This window comes from Haliotis cracherodii, unplaced genomic scaffold (genome assembly GCF_022045235.1).
Source record: "Haliotis cracherodii isolate W230 unplaced genomic scaffold, xgHalCrac1.p SCAF_13, whole genome shotgun sequence".
In the NCBI taxonomy this organism is placed as follows: Eukaryota; Metazoa; Mollusca; class Gastropoda; order Lepetellida; family Haliotidae; genus Haliotis; species Haliotis cracherodii.
The window spans coordinates 26249943-26264139 of record NW_027266268.1 but is presented as its reverse complement, the minus strand read 5'-3'; the positions used below and the strand labels follow the sequence as shown (position 1 = coordinate 26264139).

Here is a 14197-nt window from a genome sequence, read left to right as displayed (position 1 = left end):
CCAACTGGGTTAGCCATAGACTTCTGGATCTGTGGTATATACTGTGAATCTACCACCCTGTCTGGTGTATATATACAAGGGGAAATAATTCATCACACTCTGGCTTCTGAGCAAACAGTCAAGACTGTTGAATCTGTCATCCAGAAATATTTGAAACATGTTCTCAAACAGAAGATTGCACCTCCAACAAATTTCTTTTATGAGTGAAGATAGATGCCAGTTTCTTTTCACATAGTTGTCAAGATCCGATGTTTATCAAACATGTAGTGCTATCAAATACGCAAACAACAATGTTTGGCATGGGGCATCTTTGCAGAAGAGTCCCAAGGAAATACATTTATGTTGCAACTGTTTAAAGTGCATGGAATACAATCAAAATTAATCCGGACAGGTGAGTTATGTAGACTTGTGATGCTGTATCTTGTTTGAAAACAGGATTTTCAGAGAGGAACAAATCTTATATAGGTTGAAAAAACAGCTTCAGCATCTGATTTTCACTTGTGGGCTATTGTTTAAGAACATATTTCTCCCTTGTACAACACCAGATGGGGATATAAAACGTGGGATGGTCTGGGAAATTTTCTTAATCATTGTCAAAGAGCACTTTAACAAACAGCACAGCATAATGATTGGGAAAGTTTCACAGAGGGCATGCCCAGGTTACAAGTTTACAACTTGTAGTCCTAGATGTACTTCCTTCAGTATGTAACCATGGTAACTGTCTTAGAGAACATGTAGCGACTCTGTGATGTCATCAAGAAAGATGCATGTCTATCTATTGTATATAACAGGAAATTGTTCCATCAAAGCAGTGTTGGTACAGAAATATGGATATCTATCTATGGAGAGAAATATTCGAGAAAGTTAACTCAAATTTGCTACGTAGTGTGACCGTGTGTAAATCTTCATCTCTTTAGATGATACGTCCATTGTCACAAGCAACCAGCCTGAGCACCATGTTTTATATAATTATCTCCCCTAACTTTTGAAAAAGATAGATGCAACTATACTTTTTTTAGAAACAAGGAAGAAAAGCAAACAAACCGTCCCATTTAGTTCCATCTCCAGCACTGTTTTGTGAGTTATTAACCAAATGATTTCTGTTGTACTTAACTACCATGATGACCTTGACCTTTGGATGTTGGTGGCCGGGAACTCTAATTACCATCAGTGTTGTTCTAACATGACACTGTTACTAATACAACATGGCTGTGCCCTGGAGGTGCCCAAATGTACGACAACATGTAAAGTTATTTCTTGTGGCTGCGATTTGATTCAGAATTCAACCCTGTCAAGATCCGGGTTAAAATTGGTCTTCAGCAACCCATGCTCGCCGCAAGAGGCCACTATCAGGTTCAGATGGTCAGGCTTGTTGACTTGGTTGATGTATCCCATTTGTGTAGATGGATGCTCATGATGTCATGACTGGATTTTCTGGTCCAGACTCTATGAGGTGGAATATTGCTGAGTGTGGGGTTTGACAGCAAGCAAACAAATGACATGTCCACGGAGTGATGTTGAAGTGGATCTCCATTGATACCCATTGATACCCAATGATACCCTCTGACATGTCGGTGGGGATTCCAAGTATCTGATGTTTGTCTTAAGCACTTCTAAACCTGGGATCTTTCTGATACTATGGCTCTAGCTGGCGTGGATAGTTGCTCATACTGTCAACCACTGGTTTTCCTGTGTGAAATTCAGTTACTGGATGTTGCCATATAGCTGAAATATTTCAGCGAAAAACAACATTCACTCTCTCACTCACTCTGAAATGTGCAAATGCTTCATTTAACTCTAAAGTTTGATGTGAGGTGAAATGGGGTCTAGCTTCGTGTTCAAGATTGTTTTACTTATATAAACGTACATGCATGAGTGTGTATGGCTGCTTGTACTACTAGTCCAGATTAAAACTGGTTTTATAGTGCCCGCCCACTGAGATACCATGCCGCAGTATAACATGGATACTCCACTCAGACACAGTGTACAGACTGAGCTGACTAGTCCTTGTTTTATCCCCTTGATGCAGAGAACCAGGCAAGGCAACAACAAGTACCATTTTTGGTATGACATGGCCAAGGACGCAACCATTGACTTTCCATTCTCCAGGCGGACGCTCTGTCCACTAGGCCACGGGGCAGTCATAAAGTCAGAATACAAACCACAGTTGACAAATATTCTTGTGTAAATGTTAATTTGACTTAACATGCAACTATACATTAATGTCAACTGTCCACGAGGATGGATTAATGTCTTGATAACATGGTGCTCTGTAATATGGAAGACTACAGTTTACTTGACAAATAACGAAATCAATTTGTATTACATGAAGTTCAGGCTATGAATTCTAAGCGAGAACAGTATGTGACAACTATTTGGTACGACTTTGTTTACAAGGTGCAATTAGAGTTAGTGAGTATTGTTATTGTGCCAGAAGCTGTAAATCAAGCCATGTGGTCATCGGAGTGTTGCTGCACAATATCAACACTTGACTTCACAAGTAGGCGGGTCAGGTTGACTTCCTCAACCCCGTCCTCACACTGGTGTAAGAGGCTACTTAACATTCCCTGCGTTCTCACCAGTGTTTTCTGCATGTTGTCCATAACAGAACATTACATTGTCCTTAGGCTCGCAGTGGGTTTTTTTTGCCTGGAATTATTTTTTGTTGATTTAATGTGTTACATTTGCAGGATATGCTTTACTTTTCCTAAGCAAGTGTCCAGGTTTGATATTTGATGGACTGAGGCACCATTCAATCAATGCCTGGGATATTTATTTACATTTTTGCTGTGCTCAGTAAATGCTCTTTACGATCTACTGATTAATTTAACTGACCGGTGGAGATCCGGGGTAGAATAGGTCTTCAGCAACCCATTCTTGCCCTAAACGGCAACTATGCTTGTCATAAGAGGTGACTAACGAGATCGGGTGGTCAGGCTCGCTGACTCGGTTGATTGATGTCATCGTATCCAAATTGCATGGATTGATGCTTGTGATATCAATCACTGGATTGTCTGGTCCAGACTTGATTATTTACAGATCGCCGTCATATAGCTGGAATATTGCTGAGTGCGGTCTTAAACAACAAACAGAACAAAAAGATTAATTTAAGTATTTCATCTGATAACATTTTGTAATGAAACAGTATAGACAGCTTAATCGCTGTCTCGTGCTTACAAATGAGTAAGTGGAATACCAAAACGGTTTTAGGTGGTTATAAACAGCAGTGGTAGAAATTGCATGCTGTGGTATGCTTTGGTATTGCATGCGTGCATGTTGAGGGTTATCAGTGGTAGATGCTAGTATGAGGTCCCTTGACCTCGTTGTGGCATTGTCATTAATACAGTCGTCCTTTAGGAATGATGATGGTGATGATGATGTGCGGTCATTTCAGTGACATACAGCCATATCATTGTATATGAATTGTGACCTGCCATGAAATTAACATTGAGTAATTTTGTGTAACATGGCATGATCCCACAGATAAAGAACGCAAATTTAGCAGCTTATTTCGCTTTGCTTAATGATCATGTAGAGTATTGTTATGTGAATGACATGCTTTGTGGTAAATACGAAATGTTTTGTTAGAAACAATTTGTTAAAGATACTTGTGACATATCTGCTTGATGGTGGGCGTTTACATGGATATTGACCAGTTTAGAGTGAGATATGACTGGTTTGATTGTCTTCAGGTGGATGACCCAAAGGAAGACTTCAGTGACCTGCCTCCCAATCAGCGTCGGAAGAAGCTGCAGCAGAAGATTGATGCAATCAAGAAGGAAATGGCCAAAGAACAGGCAGAAAGGTACTCTAGGGTTGTGGGCGGGTGGTATTCCTTGGGGGTAGCACAGACAGAGAGGTACTGTAGGTTTGTGGGAGGGTGGTAGTCCTTGGGGGTAAGACAGGCAGAGAGGAACTGTAGGGTTGTGGTAGTCCTTGGGGGTAAGACAGGCAGAGAGGAACTGTAGGGTTGTGGGAGGGTGGTAGTCCTTGGGGGTAGGACAGGCAGAGAGGAACTGTAGGGTTGTGGGAGGGTGGTAGTCCTTGGAGGTAAGACAGGCAGAGAGGTAATGTAGGGTTGTGGGAGGGTGGTAGTCTATTCCTTGGGGGTAGGACAGACAGAGGTAATGTAGGGTTGTGGGAGGGTGGTAGTCTAGTCCTTGGGGGTAGGACAGACAGAGGTAATGTAGAGTTGTGGGAGGGTTGTAGTCCTTGGGGGTAAGACAGGCAGAGAGGAACTGTAGGGTTGTGGGAGGGTGGTAGTCCTTGGGGGTAGGACAGGCAGAGAGGTAATGTAGGGTTGTGGGAGGGTGGTAGTCTATTCCTTGGGGGTAGGACAGGCAGAGAGGAACTGTAGGGCTGTGGGAGGGTGGTAGTCCTTGGGGGTAGGACAGGCAGAGAGGAACTGTAGGGCTGTGGGAGGGTGGTAGTCCTTGGGGGTAGGACAGACGGAGGTAATGTAGAGTTAAACTGTTACAGGGATAGCTTTGTTTCAACTTGAGATTATATAGGACTTGCTGTTACAGGGATAGCTTTGTTTCAACTTGAGATTATATAGGACTTGCTGTTACAGTGATAGCTCTAATTCAGCTTGAGATTATGTGGGACTTACTGTTGTCTCGAAGTAAAAGCATTGCCCCTGCATGTTCCTTCTTTATTTATCATTTTCGGTTGTGTGGAACCTCAGTAATGACATAGGTCTATCAACTCCAACACAACGGTGTTTGACTGTATACATGGCTTGCTGTTACAGGGAAGGCATGTTGAAGATGAAAGATGTTTATGCAAACAACCCGGCTCTAGGAGATCCAAGTACCTTAGATAAGAAAATAGAAGAAAATGCTCAAAAGATAGATGATCTACGGCAAGATCTGCAAAAGTTTGAGGTGAGTGAAAACACGTTGATGCCATTTAAACAATATGATTCCAAGTACAGACACAGGGGGCAGGTGGACACACAGACACGTCAGTTAGATCACTCTCGTCAATCAGTAGGTCCTGAAACATATAACATTATACTGGAGAGTTCTTAAGGATTGTCCCAACACCTTACTTGCTGTGTCTGACTGCTATAGGTGTTGCCAGTATACCATGATTTGAATTACGTATTTATACTTCCGACAATATGTTTGGAAAATACTGGTGTATATTGGGTTTTCAAAATCATGCATATTTTCATCTTGTTGGCAAAATGTACATCAGTGACAACTCCAGTTGAAATTATGAAATTAGCATCTGATTCCTGTGATCGAAGAAGCAAAATTATTCACCACCAGCCTCCTGTATAGGATCTGTCTATTACGTTTGTGTTGTGGTCAGAGTAACATCCAACAAAATGGTGGACTACTACAAAGTTGTCAAAAAACTGCAGGGGAAGTGTGATGTATGTGACCTTTTTTAGTATTTTGTTACAAATTACAAGTGAAAGAAGGCATGCAATATATTGTGGTATGTATCGCAATACATGAATCATTACTGCAATTTATGGCTATAGAAAAGGCCAATACCCATCACTACTGACTACGTAAATCTACCTACTGTGTTCGTAGAGATGAATTGCTTGCTGAAATTAGTTGTTTGGATAAACAAGTGTCCGTCAATAATGAGTTTCATGTTCAACATTGTCCCTGAATTATTTTCAGGCTATCGAGGTTCCACGAAAGTCAGCATTCAACTTACTAGGTAGTGTGGACATATTGAGTGATGAAATGAGTGTTTGTGTTATGTGTTCCAGAATTATCTAGGTGAGGCTGATGGTAAACATCGGCGCCACAGTACGTCTAACGAGTCGCTGTCCCCAAGTGTGTCAGATGGCAGTACCCCAGCCAGTCAACAGCAGGTCTCCGAGCCAGGAACACCAAACCTGCAGCATAATGTGTATGCGTAAGTATATGCTGTCAGTGTCTGTCACATCATGGTTGTTGTGGGGGCACGGGGTGCCCAGTCGTCTAAGGTGCCGCAGTTTGCCGTGGGTTTGAATCCTGGTTCGCCCTGGTAATGTTTCTAGATTTGTGAGCAGCACACCCGAGCTTGTGGGTTTCACCAAAGTGGTAACTTCTGAGACCTGAATCACTTCGGGCTTTCCTCCTGACTTGAAGTGACATCACAAGTGGAATAAGTGACGTCACGACCGGAACCAATACCGGAAGTGACGTCATAGATGACACCTTTATGACCTTTGAGAGACCGGAAATGACATCTAGAAAGGAAATGAAGTCATTTAGACCCGAAATGACCTGCCTCTGCACATGGAAGAGGTCGTCCAGAGTGCTATTAGGGATACGACTAATGATGTATAGTTGACATTGAGGAGGACTTCTGATGAAAATCTGATTGTTTAGTTTTAGTGTGGTCGCAGCCTGAATACAATATTATGGCAGTGATGTAATAGAGGTAGTATTCCAAGAATTATCAACAATAACAATTGTTTTGATGTTGATGCAAATGTTACTCTGAATATTTGCAATGTTCATTTCACATCCATAGAAAACAAACATCTAGCTGAACCTTACATATGATATGTACCTCTGATATTTATGTTTCTGTGTGGAAACTTCACTGTATCGTAATATGAAACTGCCTCCCTCTCACTGCTAACGTCTCATACTGACCTTCTGTTTCAGGCCTATTGATGGAGATGAGGAGGGGGAGGATGAGTTTGAAACGTTTCCTATCATCGGAACCTGTCGGGCATTATATCCTTTTGATGGTGAGTTCTACAACTGTAGCAAAGCCCATGCCAACTTTCATCACAACATCCGTTCCAAACTAGCTTGATGCTGATTTATCTTTATGTACACGTGTTGACCATCTGTCATTAGACAGCAGAAAACACAGTCCTCCTAAATAAGACCGCCTCCATGGTCTTGTTGAAACAGCATCTGCCCGGAGACGTCATGCCAATAGACGTTAAAAGAAGGTAGTTGTTTTTATCCTGCCTGACACTCAGTAGTTTGGGGACAAGACAAGGACTGGTTGGCTCGGAGTCAGTATACTGTGTCTGAGTGGAGTGTCCATGTTGAACTGCAGCATGGTTTCCCAGTGGGCTAGCACTATAAGACTGGCAATAGTTCGGACTAATACAGGAAGACACGCACACGCATGCACGTCGCTACATAAGTGCAATAGTCTTTAACATGACATTACCCCCATTTCACTTTACATTACCTCTCCCAAATAAACTCACCCTGTTGCTGTGGTTTTCAGGAAGCAGCGAAGGGTCGATCTCCATGCTGGAGAATGAAGAGTTCAACATCATAGAGGCTGACCAGGGCGACGGGTGGACGCGGGTCAAGCGGGACGATACCTCCGAGGGCTTCGTGCCGACATCCTACATAGAGGTCCACCTGTACGATCAGGATCAAGTCTAGCACACCATATAGCATTACTCTAGTTCACAGACCTGAAAGATGTCACTGTCGGTTGTTAAAACGAGATCTCCAGGATGCAAGCTGCTGATTGAGTGTCGTGTTTCATAACCAGGAGAACATTGAGGTGTCTGGAGCGGGCAAATCCCACTAGTGTTTGGAACAGACCGTCTCCATAGTTCCTTCATCAAGCCATGCTAGAAAATGCACCGTCCTGTTTTAACAGACTGAGAGCCGACTTGGAATGTGTGAAAGTACTATCATCAGGTGACAAGGTAACCTAGGTCATCTTTCAGGTGGTCAGTCCACAGCTCCATGCTTGCAATCAGTCAGATGCCTGCGCAGGCCCATCAGGTGATGGAGAAGCCCTAGCTTGCGTTGTCATCGGTTACACAGCTACGTAACATTCACCTTGTGATTGCATCAATTATCAAGCTACATAGATGCATCTTATGACCTTGTACGGGACAGGGTTGCATCAGTTCGTAAGCTAGTAAGATTCACCTTGTGACCTTGTGGGTACCGGAGATGACTGATGATACCTTCCACTGGGCAGTATCTGCCTGAAGCAGCTTCAGCCTCTCCCACTACAGTCCACGGTCCATGATGCTGTGTCACGCCATTGCTGTCCAGTGTCCATCTGCTTCATCTAGTAACTAGGTCAGTCAGATCTATGTAGGGTAGGGTTGATGGTGTCATTACTTCACGCGGTGAGATTACCCATCGGAGTCCAACACTGCATTGAGTTAACCCTGCAACACATCGCCCACCCAGCTTCATCAACATCATGTATAACACCTGCTTCAAATGCTGACCGCAACATCATGGACCCTGAGCAAGACCGAAGAAGGATGCGATTTGATATAAATGTGTTCTGTAGTTTTCTAGAAAGAATGTACGTATACAAGAGTCACACAGTTGTCGAGGAAACGTATTGATAATGGACAAAAGAGGATTGAATGAAGACAGTTGCCTCTTGATGTAGATTTGAATGGAGTAAGGTTTAATCTTGCTGATGTTTGAAAGGCAGCTCTTTGGTAACAGATATTAGAAGACTGCTGACAATGCATTTACATTGTGTGCTGTTTACCATGTGTTGGTGGTCAGATTGGATATTAATGCTGCAACATCAAAGGGCTGTCTTTCGGCTTCATCTCCGACTGTAGTTTGGGGAGAGGTTCATGTTACGCTGATGATTAAATCGTGCAATCAAATTCTCTGGCTGGAGATAAACAGATCAACTTTTTTAAACGATCAAGGTACACTTTATACCTTTTTAATCTGTTTGATATATGTAGTCATTCATGTTGTATATATTTGATACTAATGTACTTATGCTGGCTTGCTGTACGCTGTTGTTGCTGCTGCCGCTGCCTGCACAGATCATCAGCATTCAGTCGGGATACAGCAAAGGGCACCTGTTGACTGCTGGAGAAGCCTGTGAAAGTAGGGGAAGTAACTCTATAGTAGTGATGCTCTTCCAATGAAGGCCGAGAAATTTGATAGAATTATGCACTCAAATTTGAAAAAAGGAAGGCACCTTTGTAACGATGAATTGAATTGAGCACGTGCTTTTATGTAGCTGGATGATTAATATGTTGAATTCTTGTCATGTTGTGAAATTCTTCAAAACATCATTTTCACAACATCATATTGTTTTAGTATCTACACAACTTGATTAAGAAAAAAGGCCTTTATTGTGTTGACTGAAGTCAACAGTCTTGATAGACATTTGTCTAATGTAGGAATATATATGGACAGCATACACACTACAGGAATATCCCCTACTGAGGAATGTCCACGTTGGTATCCCGACAACATAGACTTGCTTTTAGCCCTTTGTCCTTCCCTTGTGATCTTGTTTTAGCTCTGTGTCATGTACAGCATGCACATAACTTCTTAGTTGACGAGGATGCAGTTGTGTATAATATCATGCTGTAATTTGTGATGCTATATTATTTAAATCATTACTGTTTGTGCTTGTTAATGATTCCTCCCCGGCAGTGCAGGCATCTGGTAACATACAGCTTTTGTGGTTAGCCCAGTAGCAACAATGTCTTGTGTTGGTGACATTGGGTGGTTTGGTAGGGTAGCCTCATGGTTCATGCACTTGCTCCTTCACCTAGACGGTCCAGGTTTGACTCCCTGATGGATTCAGCCTTGGCCTGTCCTGGTGTACTGGTAAGGTAGCCTAATGGTTCATGCACTTGCTCCTTCACCTAGAAAGTCCAGGTTTGACTCCCTGTTGGATTGCCTTTGGTGTTTCTTTTGACATCCATCTGACACTTTGGACCCACTTTTAAGTGTAGTCTAAGTGAGAGTTTCAGTGTGGGTTGGAATAGCAGATCCACTAACATCATGATCCTTGGTTTGTCCAGCAAGTACTGAATGTATGCAACTTGACCATAACCAAACCAAACTCCTTTCTTTCATCACTATGTTGGTGCACCTTACTGACACTTGCTCCTGTCATACTTTCATTGTTTGCTTGAGGGCTTGTTCTGAACGACAACAGACAGTGTCTGGGCTTTGTTTTTATGTGTTTGTAAACTTATCAGAACCTGAAAGGATTTTGGAATTAGATTTCGAGAAAGTGAATTCATTTTGTACATGAAAATCATAATCACTCTCACTGTCAATAAAATTGACTTGACAGCCATCTGTGACATATCATCATTTAAAACATCAGCATGTTTTTAGCTGCTATGACAGAGCAGATGTGTTCAATAGTGTGTGTTGCGATGACAAGCCCAGGACATTATCTACCATGTGGCTGGAATGTTGAAGTAAAATACACTAGCATCCAAACACCCACCTACTCCTACTCCCAAACCCCCATCAATCTCTCCCTCTCATCCACACCCTACCACCGACCCACCCACACATATTCCACCCATCCACTGAGTACCACCCTCCCGCCAAGTTGGATGTAACTCAGTGTCAGTCTCACAATATTGCCACCCACCCATTAACTCAATCTTCCAGACATCCACACACCCTCACTCACTAGCCAAGTTTTGTTTCTGTTTAATGCCTCACTCAACAGTATTCCAGCTATATGACGACGGTCCGTAAATAATGGAGACTGGACCAGAAAATCCAGTGATTGATGTCATGAGCATCGATCTACGCAACTGGTATACGATAACATGCATCAACCAGGTCAGCGAGCCAGACCACCCGATCCCGTTTGTCGGCTCTTACGACAAGCAGCAAGCATGGGTTGCTGAAGACCTATTCTAACCCGGATCTTCATGGGCATCCATGCTGAAGACCCTGTTCAATTGCCCGTATGGGTAAAATGTGTGAAGCCCATTTTGGTGCCCCCTACTGTCATGTGGCTAGAATAATAAGTTAAACCCTTCTCACTCACTCACTCACTACCTATCTTACCCACTCACAGATACTCATAAACCCACCCACCCACCGACACTGACACTCTAACACTCACCCACATGGAGTAGTTGGGCCACTGCTTGACTGACTGATAATATATCACAAAGCGTATTGTAAAGTTGCCTGCACTAGAGTTGCGGACTGAAGACTCCCTGCCTGTTACTCTCTGCAGAAGCTGTTATCACTGTATATTATTTGTTTATACGGGGAGAAAGATTCCTACATTGTTACGTCGATATAACCTAGATCAATATCGTCCTTCCTGATTGTATACAAAGCATGAGGTCAGTGACCTCACTCTGACATTTCCCTTTCCTTCCTGCAAATACTTGCTTGTCCATCAGTGTGGCTTTTACCTGTGCTATGCAACAATATGGGTTCGCAAAATGCATGATTTCTGTGAATGAGGCATCGTAATTAAGCCTTACCCTTAATTAGCTAATGAGGAAGAAGAAACGAGTTGTTTTTTATTCTTGGGTACTTATCATGTACAAAACACTCCTGCTTTTCGTCAAAGATGAAAATTGTGGTCTAAGTTTACTCACTTCAACAATATCTAGGTCACCTGCACTAAATTGTAAGTTATCTACACTAATATGTAGAATACCTGAACTAATGTAGGTCATCTGCGCTAAATTGTAAGTTAAATCCTAGAGAACGAAATGTTCTTATTTTTATTGCTAATGTTTACAACTTGTTTTACTTGATCACGTTGTGCAATTGTCTAACATTTGCAAAAAGCAGATGTCAAGAAGCTGAACTCCTGAACAGATCTATATACCCGAGCCGTTCCTCTCAGCAGTGTGTATATAGTCGTTTGCTAGAGCTTTCTGCTGTTTGTTTGAAATCGTCAGTAGGGTCTTTCTACTGCATTGATCTGTGATGAAGGTGCAACATTTGTATGTGTAATGATAATTATTGTATACTTTGTTTATTCCGTCTCAACCCATTTGGGCCCCTTCAACAAAGGGGGAACGGTGGGGTAGCCTTGTGGTTAAACAGGGGTGAGAATCGTCCGCGGATCCGCAAATTTCCACAAGTCTTAGTGACAACAAATTTCTTAAAATCTGATGGCTTTCCCTCATAAACTCCCACAAATTATGGACCATGCTCCTTTGCAAAGAAGTTTCAGCTGGAAACGAAAATATCCGTTCTCATCCCTGGTTAAAGCATTTGCTGCTCACGCCAAAGACCCAGGTTCGATGGGTACAGTGTGTGAAGCCCATTTCTGGTGTCCCCCGCCATGATGTTGCTGGAATAGTCCTACAGGCGGTGCAATACCATACTCGCTCACTCCACAAAGTGATCAACGCACTCTAACTACCATTATCATGCCTCTGTTAGAGATGCAGCATGGTTGCTGGTAGGGCTCTTTGTCCACTGTCAGTCATTGTGTATCTTTGTCCCCTTATGATGTCACTGTCTGAGAGCAATTCATTTCCAACAAGTGTATCAGCTCATCTCCATTTCAGGACATTGCTGATAGTTCTGGGTTTTTTCACCAACCTATTACTTATGAGACTGTGACCCTTTACTTTAATGAGACATCTCTGATTATACTTGAGGGCAACTGCTCAATCTGTTATCTATTAGATCAGTGTCTTCAATTGTAACCTTAACCTTAGTAATAATATTTAATAATAATTTTGAAAATATATGTCTGTAAGAGTTCTGCGTGGTAAAAATAGACATTGTGCTGAGTCATCACTTAATGGAATGAGTTCTAGTGTGATTTCTAGCCCATTGCCTGGACTTCTGAGTCTAATGGAGAGAAACAGTTGTATACGGCCATGATTAATCTGTAAATCGGGATCTTTGATTGGATAGTGTTTCTTTCTCCATGCTGTGGGGCTACACTGTTCAGGCCACACCAATTTTGTTTTACAATTGCTCCTTCCCCAAAAATTTAAAATATGAAACAAATTGATTGTTTTTGTTGTTTTCACTTCTCTGTCAGTGTGTCAAGGGTGTGCATCTGAGGTGGACAACCTTTTTTATGTCACAGTCTGCTTCAAATTGTGACTGTCGACCACTACATTTCACAACACTGTAATATCACAACACTCAGTCACAGTGAATGTTGAAAACAACGGTAAAGTCGACAACCCCTGTGAAAGTCAACAATCGTGTTGAATGTCGTTCAAGGTGAATGTTGACGACCACAGTGAATGTTGACAACAACGGTAAAAGTCGACAACCCCTGTGAAAGTCAACAGTCGTGTTGAATGTTGTTCAAGGTGAATGTTGACGGCCACAGTGAATGTCAACCACCTCTGTATGGGCCCAATGGGAAGCAGGTTAAGGTACACTCAACTTATATCAACTTTTATCTTTCAATCAGCCTGTTTTGCAGATCTCATACTTAGATAATGTGTTCCTTATGATTGTGAATAGTCTCCGGATCTGTCTGACCTCCCTGTCTCCCCACAGTCTCTCTTATAGTGATATTCCAGTTGTTGTTTTTTAAGCATTTCTCTCATGACATTGACATTCTCGCCTCCTTGTGACCTGGGATAAAACTATTTACAGAATTGACTGGCATTGAATTATGTGTATTCAAAGTAGTGAAATTGCTCATATAGAATTAATACCAGTGTTACTGGATAGAGTTGAGAAGTTAGTAATGAACATTGTTCAGGATTATTACCTGTAGGCAACAATTGGGTACAAAATGTGAGATTTGTGATTGTGTGTTTCCTGGTTCTGAGGAAGATGGTTGTTAGCTTGGGGAAATGTGGGTGAGCTTCATGCTGATATACGCCTTGTGGTAAATAGGTCCTGTTTCACAAAACCATGTGTGCTGGAGTGGTGGGATAGCCTGGTGGCTGAGGCATTTGGTCTGATTAATATAGGAAACCCTTTCTTTACTTCCCCTGCCAACATATTGCTGGGACATGACTGAAGCCAACATGCTACCATACATGCTCACTCACTTGTTAGAATGTCCATTGGAGCTTCAGTACTGGAACCTAGCATGGAATGTTTGATAACTAACGCAAGTCCATGTTGAAGTTAAAGGGTAGACTTTACTGACAATTGCTTTGTGAGGCAAGGTGAAGGTCACGTGGAGGTCACGGAAAGAAGCCTTTTCATTACTTCTTTGGGTCTGATTTTTGTCTATTCAACACACAGGCGTTTGTCAAAGCAACATTGTCATCCTATTTTTGCCATGTTGCTATTATTTTTTTCAGGGAAAGAAGGTCTATGTAAATAGGGGCATTACTCTTTTCCTATGATACTGTACTCAAGGCTTGTTTTTTGCTGCATGTTTTTCCACTATGTGGTATTATCTGGATTAACGGGGTTTATCAGTACTTGTAAGTAGGCCACAGTCAGGATGCTCCTTTTGTCCACTGCAAAGGGTATCAATGTCAAGGTTAGGAGACATCAAGGTCAAGGTTAGGGGCATCAAGGTTAAGACAATAACTTTTTCA

The 14197-nt window shown here is 42.2% G+C and overlaps 1 protein-coding gene across 1 annotated transcript in view; it reads left to right on the top strand.

Annotated features, from left to right (window-relative positions):
- The window catches only part of LOC139458556 (cdc42-interacting protein 4 homolog), a 28108-nt gene extending 20738 nt beyond the window's left edge, over window positions 1-7370 (top strand). The window contains exons 9-13 of the mRNA XM_071239985.1: window positions 3693-3805; window positions 4754-4886; window positions 5735-5883; window positions 6624-6709; window positions 7207-7370. Of these exons, the coding sequence (XP_071096086.1) occupies window positions 3693-3805; window positions 4754-4886; window positions 5735-5883; window positions 6624-6709; window positions 7207-7370 (645 nt within the window). The remainder of the gene's footprint in view (window positions 1-3692; window positions 3806-4753; window positions 4887-5734; window positions 5884-6623; window positions 6710-7206) is intronic.
- Window positions 7371-14197: the final 6827 nt, after the last annotated feature.